The 13902-nt window shown below is 42.5% G+C and overlaps 1 protein-coding gene across 4 annotated transcripts in view; it reads left to right on the top strand.

Annotated features, from left to right (window-relative positions):
• LOC147022007 (zinc transporter ZIP5-like) overlaps window positions 1-13902 on the top strand; it is a 155102-nt gene that overhangs the window by 127756 nt on the left and 13444 nt on the right. For all 4 annotated transcript variants that reach the window (XM_085892541.1, XM_085892539.1, XM_085892540.1 and 1 more), the window contains one exon: window positions 13017-13207. In XM_085892541.1, the coding sequence (XP_085748667.1) occupies window positions 13017-13207 (191 nt within the window). The remainder of the gene's footprint in view (window positions 1-13016; window positions 13208-13902) is intronic.

The following is a 13902-nucleotide window of genomic DNA, read 5'->3' as shown; positions in this document are numbered from 1 at the left end:
AAAGCTTAATAAATACTTGGTGTGAGTGTATTCCCACCTTTTCCATGATTAGTGAGGTGGCTTAACAATGGGATCATTACACAGTGGACAAAAGCACTATTTTGTTCATCAAAGCACCACATGGGCTTACAGATTTAAAACAAAGGCATGCTCCAAAAAATTGGATAACCGTGGGATTATTTCGTGGGGAATACGTTCCTGGAAAATTCCGCGAATGTCAAACATTTGAATAGTGGGACATTGTTTCAATAGAAAAAGGGGGATAAGTTCCAGGCGGTTCCTGATTCATAGGGGAAACTTTTAAAGTGTCAAGTCTTTTTGACCGTGAATGCACATTATTACAGTTTCATAAAAATGCCAACATGTAAAAAAAAAACCAAAAGACAACACCAGGTACCATTCCCAATGCTTATTGAAGGAATGCGATTGCAGTTTATTAAAAGTGATTAAACAACTGTACCATAAAAGTGAAAAATAACAACTGCAGGTACCATTTCAAATTTTTACTTGCACAAACACATGCAACTTTTCAAATGATGATGATGATTTTAAATCCAGTGAACTCAGTAGAGTCCTCTGAAGACGATGCAGGTGAGGGTGCTGATGAGTCATGCACCGAAAGAAATGGTGAGGGCGCTGAAGCAGGTGAGGGTCCTGATGAGTCGCTCACTGAAGGGGATGCAGGAGAGGTAGGAGGGGAGGGGCAGGAGAGGGTGCTAATGCTCCTGAGGTGGAGCGACCAGGGCAGAAAAAAATGGATGATCCTGAGCTGCCTGCCACATTGCCGCAGGTTTCGATGTAGCTCCATGTATGGAAGCGTCATGTCATCCAACCCCCTCTTGAACTTGAGGTAACGCTCCATGACCGAATCACCGCCTTACAGCCTCTCGGTCATTGACTGTATGTCGTGCAGCATCTCAACCTGGAACTTGATTGTGAGGTTAGACCTCGACACCTCTTCCTCCAAAATGCGGCGAATAATAAGTTTTGAAAGTCGAGGTTACCCCTTCGTCGAGCAGCTGTATCAGGGAGGTGATGGCAGGAACATCATGTCGACGTTCGGGTGAGCGACTTTCAGGTCCCTAAGGTGGCCAGCATTGTTATCGATGAGCAGGAGAACCTTGAACACAGTTTTGTTTTTCACCCACAAGGTACCTCTCCACCTGAGGGTCAAAACAGTTATGGAACCAGTTCATGAAAATCGTGCTTCTTGAAGCGGTCAAACAATCCCTTACAGCCTACACACTTGAAATGGACTGGGGTTGCTCGGACCCGCATCACTCATACTAGCGCCACCCACGTCAGCAAGGTGCACATAGATACTCATCACCTTGTGCGAATGAGAGGTCCACTTAAAGGCATGTTCTTCTGCGCATTGTCCTCAATCCATACACTGCGAGCCTTCTCCATTCTTTCTATGTGGACATCCTGGACGTGGGTGACAACTTTTGTGCTTGGTACAGCGCTTGTCGCAACACTTTCTTAGATCGCCTTCTTGTACTTCCTTATGTTGGGAACGGTTGATTTCTTTATTCCTTACAGTCTGCCCACAGAGGCCACACTCTGTCCTCTCGACAGCCAGTCTAGTAGCTCCACTTCGTGACTCAGGCCATCACTTTCTTCTGTGTATTGGCAGTCGACGTATCTCCAGCACTGGTCTTGCGCTTGGGAGCCATATTTGATCATTGAACGGAATGAGCAGAGCGAGAGGCAAAACACCGGGACGAGAAGAATGATTGAGACCCAGGACATGCTGCACATGAGTAGTCATGCGGGAATTCTGGGTAGCTGTGGGAGGGATGAGTAATCTCCCCATTGTTTGTGGGGGATGTTGGCAGGTGCTAATGTTTTACGCAGCTGGTGGTACAGATCCGGTGGAGCATCTTTATAGCGTGAATGTTGGGACATGCCGCGCAGCTCTGTTTATAGTGCGAATGGTGGGACATGCTGCGCAGCTCGCTTATAGCAAGGCTGGTGGAAGATATGTTTACCTCCGCCACCGAAGGTGAAGGAGGTTATGTTTTCACCCCCTCTGTGTCTGTTTGTTTGTCTATTTGTTTGTCTGTGTGCAAGATATCTCAAAAAGTTGTGAACGGATCTGGATGAAATTTGGTGGGCAGGTTGGGTGTGTGACAAGGACGAACTGTTTAGATTTTGGTGAAGATCAGGATCCGGATCCGACTACTAGAATTTTTAAAGTGATTCTTCACCATTGAGAGACAGGCCAAAAATTATATCTCACACGATATCTCAAAAAGTTGTAGATCGATTCAGATGAAACTTGGTGGACATGTTGGGTGTGTGACCATTACAAATTGATTCGATTTTGGTGAAGATCCAAATCCAGATCTGGATATGGGAATTATTTAATTTTTAAAGTGATTCTTCACCATTGAGATATTGGGCCAAAAATGATATATAGCATGATATTTCAAAAACTGGATTGGGCCCGATATGTTCTCTTGGATCAAGTATTATGTGATGGAGGCATGCGCTCTACCGAGTGCCCTTCTCGTTTAGAACTGTTATGCGCATGACTCATGGAAGATATGTTTTTTGCGCTTGCGAAAAACCGTGAAAATGTGAAGTACAGGGCCATGAATGTAGAAGCAGGTCATGTGCACGCCTTGTGGAAGATATGCTTTTGCTTATGCACAGCTGCTCTATGCGTGGCTTCTGGAAGATGCAGTATGTTATGTGCACGGCTCGTCGAAGATGCAGTATGTTGTGTGTATGGCTCATAGAAGTTTTTTTCCCCAGCGAAAAACTGCGAATACGCGAAGCACAGGGCAACGAATGTCGACGCAGATCGCATTTTACAAACCACGAATACGCAGGGTCCGCAAACAGCGAATCCGTGAATAGCGAGATCCGACGGTAGTTTATTTCGATTATAATATGCTATGGTGGGATTTTAAGTTACTACTTCTGTTTTTAAGGTCAAATAATTCAATGTTGATATCAAAGTTTCAATTAAACATATTCAATAGGTGGTATGATGACATTATGACGTCATCATCTCTTTATTTCAAAAAAAGGAATTGGAGAATTTCATCCTTAAATGCCATAACTAGGTTTTAAATGACAATCTTTATATTTTTGTGGCAAAGGATTTTAATGGTGATATCACTTTTTTCCTTTGAAATAAACACACAAGGTGTTATGATGTTATTGTAATGTAATACCTAACAATAATACACACTAAACAAACAAAAACAATTGGTATATTGATTTCACAGTGCATTATGATGTCACACTGTAACTCTCGACTCTAGTAGGATGTGTTTACCTTTATGTAGACACAGTAAACGAATCAAAATACCATCGGTGATGGAATAGTGTGGAGTATTTATTGCAGCATTCACTGAACAACACCAACAAGGCACACAACCACCTACACTCTCACAGCTGTAACGCCTCCCACGAATAGCCATGAATATATAATGGAGCTAACTTTTGGTGCTTGTGTTCAATAATTAAAATGTGGTATTGTTTGCTTCATTGCAACTATTATTCGAGGTTTGATAATGTCATTATGATATAACAATGCCTTAATTACCATAACCTTTTTTTTAATGAAATGCTTTCAAATGTCACAATTTATTCAAAATGGCCACCGGGTTTGATTTTGATTCTTAAATGATTTCTGATTTTCTGATTCTACAATGTGTAACTGGATTATTTTGGTGGGTAATCATGTTTTGAGGCCAAGAAATTGAATAGTTGCATTATTGTTACACTCACACATACACTTTTTTTTTAAATCAGTTTACACATTTATAATGTTATTAGGGAGTAAATGAAATTGATAATTTAAATAAGTAAATGAAATTGATAAGTTGATAAATTAAATTTAAATAAGTTGATAAGATAAATTTAAATTGATAAGTAAATGAAATTGAAACATAAAAATTTACCACTGAAGACCACAAAGAATCAAATTGTATTATTTGCTTCACTGCAACTTACATTGGAAGTCTATTTATGTCATCATGTCTACATCACCAAAAAAGAAAAAAAAAATTCTGGCACACTCTGATATGTAAGGTCTTACGTAATTATATGCTCGGGTTAGGTTGGAGTCACAGTTGATTACTTTTTACTTGTTGCAGACATTTGGGACTTTATCATCAAATCTTTTGGACACTTTTTGAGCTTTCCAAATAGTTTATTTCTTTACTTAATTGAAGTTATCATGTATGAACAATTTTTTTTGACAGTTGCTACTGCAAAGATCAGTGCAGGAGAGACCAGCTTTCGAGCACTTGCAATGGTTGCAATGGATATCACAGCCACACTTAGCATCACAACACCTATTATTTCAGTTCAATGAAATAAAGTAACATCATCCTTGGCCACAAAACATGAAGATGGACAGTGAAAATGCAATTATGGCATTTTCTTTGTGTTACAAGACAATTAAGAGGTGATGGTACAATTATATCATATCACCGAATGGATCAGTGAAACGGAAATTACATCACCATTGAATTACTTGACCTCAAAAAACATAATGTAGTAACTTAAAATCTCACCATAGCATTTTATTATCTCATTTTACCACTTTGTTTGTTTTATAGGGTTATATTAAGCCACCTCACTTTATGTTCTTCCACCCATGGCAGTGGCGCACCTGTGCTGTCACCTTTGTCCATATTCTCCTGGGTCACTGTGTTGTACCCATCTGTCAGCTGCATTGCCATGATAGATTCACTAAGCTATTCAGAAACTATACAATTCAGACGGTAATCCACCAGCCATGCTACTTGTTGGGATCTCCGCATTAAGAAATAATTCATCCTGACCTTAATTTAGTGTCAGCCTTAATTGTAATCTGTACATCATATCCATAATACTTTGACTTCGATGGTGCACAGAGCCTTATAAACCTGGCAGAATGCAGTCCCCAATATGTTTTACAACTGTATTTCTCACTGTGGCCTTGCAGAAGAAGCCTGCATTAAGATTTCCCTCATGCTTGCTCATCCGATTGACGGATGCATGAAATGCCAAATATTTCCGAATGAAAGCAACTCGAATTTGAAGCTTACAATGAAGTCACACAAGAGAAGCACAAACTGAGTTCACCGAGGCAACAAGAAAATCATCTGTTTCCGATTACCTGATGGACCGTAATTATAGAATCGCTCGCAGGGTCAGGGCTGAAATTTTGTTTCCTTTGGTCACTTACATGACAACGATGGTGTGTTTTGCAATGGCAAAATAGTTTAGCAATCAGAGCAAAAAAAAAAAAAAAAAGTTGAAAAACGCAATGGAGTTGATGACAACTTTATCAGTTTGCTGCATTGTGCACAGACAAGTATTCGGTCCTGCTTTAGTGACACCTTGAACAGACAACTTAATTGTAAATGCCATGCACCAAAACCAATGTGGAATTCCATAGATGGACATCGATTCAAATGTATCTATTCAGACTATTTTGTCTTTTTCAATCGGGTTTCTGAAAATTGAAGATGACTATGTCATCTGAATAAGAACCTGAGATATCAGACTTTTAAAAATCGTCGGCATTTGACATTTTTAAAAAATGTGTCAAAACAGAGAAACAAACACATCCTGCTATCGCTCAGACTTTCCTGGTTTGTGCAGGCAATTAACGAGGTTTTTTTTAATTAGGTTTCATATACAATACTCTTTACAGAGCATTGGTGCTGCCAAAACAGTTTCTTGGCAGGGGTTGTACTGGGTGGTTTGCCATTACCTTCACAGGTTTGTTTGTCCATGCCCTATCCTTTTAAATGCTGAACATCAAGTAAGTCAGCAGCATGTACATTTTCTTTAAAAGGCTTTGACTAAAAGTGTTTGACTAAAAGTATGGCTCAGCCGGGGTTTGAACCACCAATCTCCTCGACTCAGTGTGGTCACTCCACCACTGAATCAGGTATTAACCACATTACATCTACATTACAAAAGTGCCGAGTGCATCTGACTGTCTGTCTATTCACACCTTATTTTAAAAGGTTCCCGACGTCGTAGAATCATAAATATGGCACTGTTGGAAAGCTGATAGTTGAATTAATTGGAACAAGATTTTCACAATTACAAATGATCTTTCCCATTTCGTCATCACACTATATATATATATATATATATATATATATATATATATATATATATATATATATATATATATATATATATATATATATATATATATATATATATATATATATATACGTGTGTGTGTGTGTGTGTGTGTTTTTTGTTACGGCCCAGGGTTTGAGGTTCGCCGAGAGGGGAAGCACTCGAGTTTCTCCCGAACACCCGGTCCTGAGGCTACCGGCCACAGATAACCCTGTGGTCCAACGGGCTGTAGTTCTTACACAGCCTTAGCCGCTTGACTTAAACTACCAGCCGAGCAGAGTTGCACTTCGATGTTTCCGTGATAACTTTCTATTGGCACAGCAACAGAATTAGAGTTCACGCCCTCAGCGCTGCACCTGGTGATCTGCTTAGCAGAACAGATATGTGCAGCACCGGCTAACAGAGTAAACCAGATGAGGTAGAAGTTCCCATCTAACTATATTTGTATACTGTGTCAGACCAATGAAGGAAAGGACCACCGAGACAGATGTGAAATAACAACCAACAATTATTTATTTACACACACACACCTAAGCAAGCAATCATTGAAGTGATTATCTGCAGCAAAAGGCACAAAAGAGCAGATTTCACCCGAACACATATTCTTATCCAATCCTATTTACACAAAAGACACATGACCATCATTCAATCTGGGGAGAAGACAAAAACAAGAAAAACTTGAGAATAAAAGCAAAGTACAGTGTGTCGGGTCGACTCCTTCCCAAACTTCACACAGCCCAACAGGGCTGTGCCAGTCCAAATATATTGGGGAGAGAGGGGAAAGTATGTGGAAGATGGACAGTGGAGTGGCAATGGGGTACAATGGGATGCACAGCTGCATGTCTGAGGCATCCAGACCCAGTAGGCAAGTCCTCTCCGGCATGCAAGATATGTGATCTGCAAGCAGCTCCGCTTATTGCTATGCCTATGGGACCATCAGCTCCCATGAACCAAACCACGTTCTGGGCTTGATTCCTGCCCTCCTCCGCACCATGAGCTCCCTCCCTCTCTCCACACACTCTGCACAACTTTCTGCTCCTCGCCGGACAAACTTTTAGGCATCCCTTCCCGTACGCACCCTGGGCTTTTCCTCCTTACTGGGTATAGTTTTCGAGGACAAGGATGAGGAACAGCTCTGAGGTGACTGTTCCATACACTCTCTATCCTCTCCCTCCTCTCCTCCGCACTCTGCACACCTGTCTGCTCCTCTCCTGACAAGCTTTTTAGAACAGAGATGAGGATCAGCTCCAAGGTACTTTTTCCTCACCAGACATTGCTTTCTCCCTCTCTCTCATCTCGTGCGAGCCTCTCCCTCATTGGTCCACATCCGATGTGGATGGGTCCACGATGCAGCTTGTGGGAAACGCCACGATTTCTGAGGGAACTTTCAACAGCTTTCAATGTGACGAGGGGCTCCGCTCCCTCCCTCGTGCGCAAGCTTTCATTATTCAGTGCGCCACTGTACCGTGCAAGTGAGATGTGCCACACTTTATTACGTATCGGAAAAACGTTGCACTTCATGCCACGGACATGCATGTGAGAAGGGACAAAGTCCAATGCAGTGAAGGTAATCTGATCGGCCCGAAGGATTAATGACCACAGACGGACCAAATGTGCCCAATTAAAGAATGTGCGGATGGAGTGGCAATGCAGAGGAATGCAGACGGACTGAGGAATGACAAAGCGGCTGTGGGGTTGAATGTAAAACCGATCGGGTGAAGGAGGGGTTTCAGTAGCAAAGGGTTTAGAATGGACCGATGGGGCACTTAAAGTCGCAGAGGGTTTGGAACAAACCAATGGGGTGAAGGAGGAGAGTTTGAAAGGAGCAGGGGGGGGGGGAAGGGAAAACACCACACCTGGAAAACACGAACTCACCTCAATGCATGCCACCCGAAACCATGAGACAAGGGGCAAAGGGTCTACCTTCACATAGACTATTGAAATAACTCATCCTCAGGCTGCCGAAGTGTCCATGTATGCTCTTTCCCTGAGGTGGAATGTACACTAACCAGGTCTCAAAGTATCCACCTCCGTGTGTGTGTGTGTGTGTGTGTGTGTGTGTGTGTGTGTGTGTGTGTGTGTGTGTGTGTGTGTGTGTGTGTGTGTGTGTGTGTGTGTGTGTGTGTGTGTGTGCCTGTGTGTGCCTGTGTGCACGCACACATATGCATGCTATGCACTCCTAAATCACTGGACAGAATGAGTTGAAAAATGGTTATTGTACTCAGGATGTTCCTGGTAAAGTTTTAAATGGTAAAATAAATTCATAGCCTTGCCCGTGTTCAGAGAGGGAGGAGTGTGCAAATTCTCTCCATGAAAGTGTATCAGACATTGCCACGCCAGGTGTGAGTGGGTATTTTTAGAGTGCCGACATTGTGACAAATTCCGAACGAGTGAACAACAACAAATGAATTTAAAATATTCGTGGCTGTTTTACTCCTGTAATACCTTTGTGAAAGAAGGATCTTTGGGGAAAAATTTAAGGATCTCTGGGGGAATTTAAGATGAAGAAATTCCCTACCAATCAACTCTATTTTTTGTGCCTTGTAACCCAAAATGAACAATTATATTTATATATTCCCTACACTTGGCCTATAGGATTCAAATTTCCACCCTTAATATATTATGCTCATCATTAGAGAGGTGTGTGTATAACAGATGGATAACCACTGCTTGTCAAATATTTGAACTTGTGATTAAGGAAAGTTTTTTTTTTTTTACAAAATGAAAACTAAAGTGGATTCATTCTTGTTTCATCCCTGGTTTTTCCCTTCTTCGTCTTGCTATGTTTGAGCTTGTATCCAGGTTGTTCACCCCCTTTGCCCCCCCCCTGCTTTTGATTTCATTCTTCCCCCCTGTCCATTCCTCTTCCAAGAATCCCTCTGTTGCATTCCTCAACCATACTGTTTGTGTGTTTCGACTCATTACACAATGTTCTTCCTGTTCTGTAATTTTCTGCTCTGTTCTGTTTTGCTTTTCCACAAGCCAAGACGTTGCAGGCAAAAACCAAAATTCATATAATATTCTGGCTTAACCCTCTGAACCCAAGCGGCCGATTTACCATCCACCATTCAAACTTCCATATACCCGAACAGCCGGTTTACCATCCACTACTCAAACCTCCATATACCCGAGCAGTCGGTTTGCCATCCACTATTTAAACTTCCATATACCCGAACAGCTGGTTTATCATCCGCTGCTCAAACCTCCATATACCCGAGCGGCCGGTTTACCATCCACTACTCAAACCTCCATATACCCGAGCAGCCGGTTTGCCATCCACCTTTTAAACTTCCATATACCTGAGCGGCCAGTTTATCGTCCGCTATTCAAACTCCCATATACCTGAGCGGCTGGTTTATCGTCCGCTATTCAAACTTCCATATACCTGAGCGGCTGGTTTATCATCCACTATTCAAACTTCCACATACCTGAGCGGCTGGATTATAATCCGCTATTCAAACTTCCACATACCCAAGCGGCTGCTGTATTGTCTGCTCTTCAAATTTCCATATACCTGGACGGCTGGTTTGTCGTTTGCTATTCAAACTTCCACATACCCAAGTGGCTGGTTTATAATCCGCTATTCCAACTTCCACATACCCAAGTGGCTGGTGTATTGTCTGCTCTTCAAACTTCCACATACCCAAGTGGCGGGTTTATAATCCGCTATTCAAACTTCCCCATACCCAAGTGGCTGGTTTATATTCCGCTATTCAAACTTCCACATACCCAAGTGGCTGGTTTATAATCCGTTATTCAAACTTCCACATACCCAAGTGGCTGGTTTATAATCCGCTATTCAAACTTCCACATACCCAAGTGGCTGGTTTATATTCCGCTATTCAAACTGCCCCATACCCAAGTGGCTGGTTTATAATCCGCTATTCAAACTTCCACATACCCAAGTGGCTGGTTTATATTCCGCTATTCAAACTTCCACATACCCAAGTGGCTGGTTTATATTCCGCTATTCAAACTTCCCCATACCCAAGTGGCTGGTTTATAATCCGCTATTCAAACTTCCCCATACCCAAGTGGCTGGTTTATATTCCGCTATTCAAACTTCCCCATACCCAAGTGGCTGGTTTATATTCCGCTATTCAAACTTCCCCATACCCAAGTGGCTGGTTTATAATCCGCTATTCAAACTTCCACATACCCAAGTGGCTGGTTTATATTCCGCTATTCAAACTTCCACATGCCCAAGTGGCTGGTTTATAATCCGCTATTCAAACTTCCACATACCCAAGTGGCGGGTTTATATTCCGCTATTCAAACTTCCACATACCCAAGTGGCTGGTTTATATTCCGCTATTCAAACTTCCACATACCCAAGTGGCTGGTTTATAATCCGCTATTCAAACTTCCCCATACCCAAGTGGCTGGTTTATAATCTGCTATTCCAACTTCCACATACCCAAGCGGCTGGTGTATTGTCTGCTCTTCAAATTTCCACATACCTGAGCGGCTGGTTTATAATCCGCTATTCAAACTTCCACATACCCAAGTGGCTGGTTTATAATCCGCTATTCAAACTTCCATATACCTGAGCGGCTGGTTTATATTCCACTATTCAAATTTCCATATAACTGAGCGGCTGGTTTATATTCCGCTATTCCAACTTCCACATACCCAAGCGGCTGGTGTATTGTCTGCTCTTCAAATGTCCATATACCTGAGCGGCTGGTTTATCGTCCTCTATTCAAACTTCCACGTACCCAAGTGGCTGGTTTATAATCCGCGATTCAAACTTCCACATACCCAAGTGGCTGGTTTATATTCCGCTATTCAAACTTCCATATACCTGAGTGGCTGGTTTATCATCCGCTATTCAAATTTCCATATAACTGAGCGGCTGGTTTATATTCTGCTATTCAAACTTCCACATACGCAAGCGGCTGGTGTATTGTCTGCTCTTCAAATTTCCATATACCTGAGCGGCTGGTTTATCGTCTGCAATTCAAACTTCCATATACCCAAGTGGCTGGTTTATAATCCGCTATTCAAACTTCCACATACCCAAGTGGCTGGTTTATAATCCGCTATTCAAACATCCATATATCCGAACAGCTGGATTATCGTCCACTATTCAAATTTCCATTTACCTGAGCGGCTGGTGTATTGTCTGCTCTTCAAATTTCCATATACCCGAGCAGCTGGTTTATCATCCGCTATTCAAATTTCCATATAACTGAGTGGCTGGTTTATATTCTGCTATTCAAACTTCCATATACCTGAGCGGCTGGTTTATCGTCCACTATTCAAATTTCCATATACCTGAGCGGCTGGTTTACCGTCCACAATTCAAACTTCCATATACCTGAGCGGCTGGTTTATATTCCGCCATTCAAATTTCCATATACCCGAGCAGCTGGTTTATCATCCACTATTCAAACTTCCATATACCTGAGCGTCTGGTTTATCGTCTGCAATTCAAACTTCCATAAACCTGAGCGGCTGGTTTACCGTCCACAATTCAAACTTCCATATACCCGAGCGGCTGGTTTACCGTCCACAATTCAAACTTCCATAAACCTGAGCGGCTGGTTTACCGTCCACAATTCAAACTTCCATATACCTGAGCGGCTGGTTTATATTCCGCCATTCAAACTTCCATATACCTGAGCGGCTGGTTTATCATCCACTATTCAAACTTCCATAAACCTGAGCGGCTGGTTTACCGTCCACAATTCAAACTTCCACATACCCGAGCGGCTGGTTTACCGTCCACAATTCAAACTTCCACATACCCGAGCAGCTGGTTTACCATCCACAATTCAAACTTCCATATGCCTGAGCGGCTGGTTTACCATCCACAATTCAAACTTCCACATACCTGAGCGGCTGGTTTACCGTCCACAATTCAAACTTCCACATACCCGAGCGGCTGGTTTACCGTCCACAATTCAAACTTCCATATGCCTGAGCGGCTGGTTTACTGTCCACAATTCAAACTTCCACATACCCGAGCGGCTGGTTTACCGTCCACAATTCAAATTCCATATACCTGAGCAGCTGGTTTACCGTCCACAATTCAAACTTCCATATACCCGAGCGGCTGGTTTACCGTCCACAATTCAAACTTCCATAAACCTGAGCGGCTGGTTTACCGTCCACAATTCAAACTTCCATAAACCTGAGCGGCTGGTTTACCGTCCACAATTCAAACTTCCACATACCTGAGCAGCTGGTTTACCCTCCACAATTCAAACTTCCATATGCCTGAGCGGCTGGTTTACCGTCCACAATTCAAACTTCCATTTCCCTGAGCGGATGGTTTATTGTCCGCAATTCAAACTTCCATATACCTGAGCAGCTGGTTTACCGTCCACAATTCAAACTTCCATTTCCCTGAGCGGATGGTTTATTGTCCGCAATTCAAACTTCCATAAACCTGAGCGGCTGGTTTACCGTCCACAATTCAAACTTCCACATACCTAAGTGGCTGGTTTACCGTCCACAATTCAAACTTCCATATACCTGAGCAGCTGGTTTACCGTCCACAATTCAAAATTCCATTTCCCTGAGCGGATGGTTTATTGTCCGCAATTCAAACTTCCATATACCCGAGCGGCTGGTTTACCGTCCACAATTCAAACTTCCATATACCTGAGCGGCTGGATTTTTCTCCAGGGAGCCCAGGGTGGTGGAGCCGAAAATCCAAGGAGCTCAGGGTTCAAAGGGTTAATGTATACATTTTCTCTCCAAAGTAAATGAGACAGGAAAATAGTTTGGCATGCGTACCTGATGAGTATGTAGCAATGATACAAGCAATTCTGTGCAATGCTTGGTGTGCTCACTGGGTGAAGTGTTGAAATAACAGAAAATGGGTGAGCAAGAATTGCGTACTAACGGATATCAACAATGACTCTGCTGTGTACTGTTCCCCATGCACTGATCTCTGTGTGCAGGAGATTTTGCTGTGCTGCTGAAGTTGGGAATGACGTTTAAACGTGCCCTTGTCTACAACCTGTTATCTGCTACTCTCGGCTACCTGGGGATGACTCTTGGTGTTGTACTCGGGCAGCAGTCGGAGACCCTCTCTCACTGGATATTCGCTTTCACAGCAGGCAGCTTCCTTTATATATCGCTGGTTGACATGGTGAGAAGCATCCAGAAGCAAACACTGCTTTCTGTGTCGGCAACAATTTCAATGTGCTGTGTTGGCTGGAAAAACGTGTTGTTACCTCTGCCAACGAACATGGATGGAGGTTATATTTTCACCCCTGCCTGCTTGTCTGTCTGTTTGTCTGTGAGCAGGATATCTCAAAATGTAGTGGAAAGATTCAGACTAAATTTGGTGGACATGTTCAGTGTGTGACAAGGAGGAATTGATTAGATTTTGGTGAAGATCCGGATCTGGATACGAGAATTTTTTAAGTGATTCTTCACCATTGAGAGATGGGGCCAAAAATGATATACTGTATAGCACGAAAAATAAGTTGTGGACGGATTATGACGAAACAAGGTGGGTGAGTTGGTTCGGTGACAAGAACAATGCTATTAGATTTTGGTTCAGGTTCGAATCCAGATCCGGCCTATTGTTGCGTAGTCAATCTAGTCGGAAAAAAAAAAATTTGAGATTTTTTTTTCTCCCCTTATTATCAGTATTTCCGTCGATATGTTTGTCTGTCTGTCTGTCTGTCTGTCTGTATGTATGTCTGTTCGGTCCAGTGCTCTGTTAATACAATAGCGATTTCGGTGAAACTTGGTTGGTAAGTTCATACCATGACCTCGTGTGCAAATGAGAACCGTTGCTATGGACCCATCCGTTGCCTAGCAACGGACCTTTGAAAT

The sequence above is a fragment of the Eptatretus burgeri genome, chromosome 8, assembly GCF_056783735.1.
Source record: "Eptatretus burgeri isolate ZD-2024b chromosome 8, Ebu_testis_v1, whole genome shotgun sequence".
Taxonomy (NCBI): Eukaryota; Metazoa; Chordata; class Myxini; order Myxiniformes; family Myxinidae; genus Eptatretus; species Eptatretus burgeri.
The sequence above is the reverse complement of the archived record's forward strand: the minus strand, read 5'-3'. Positions and strand labels throughout refer to the sequence as shown.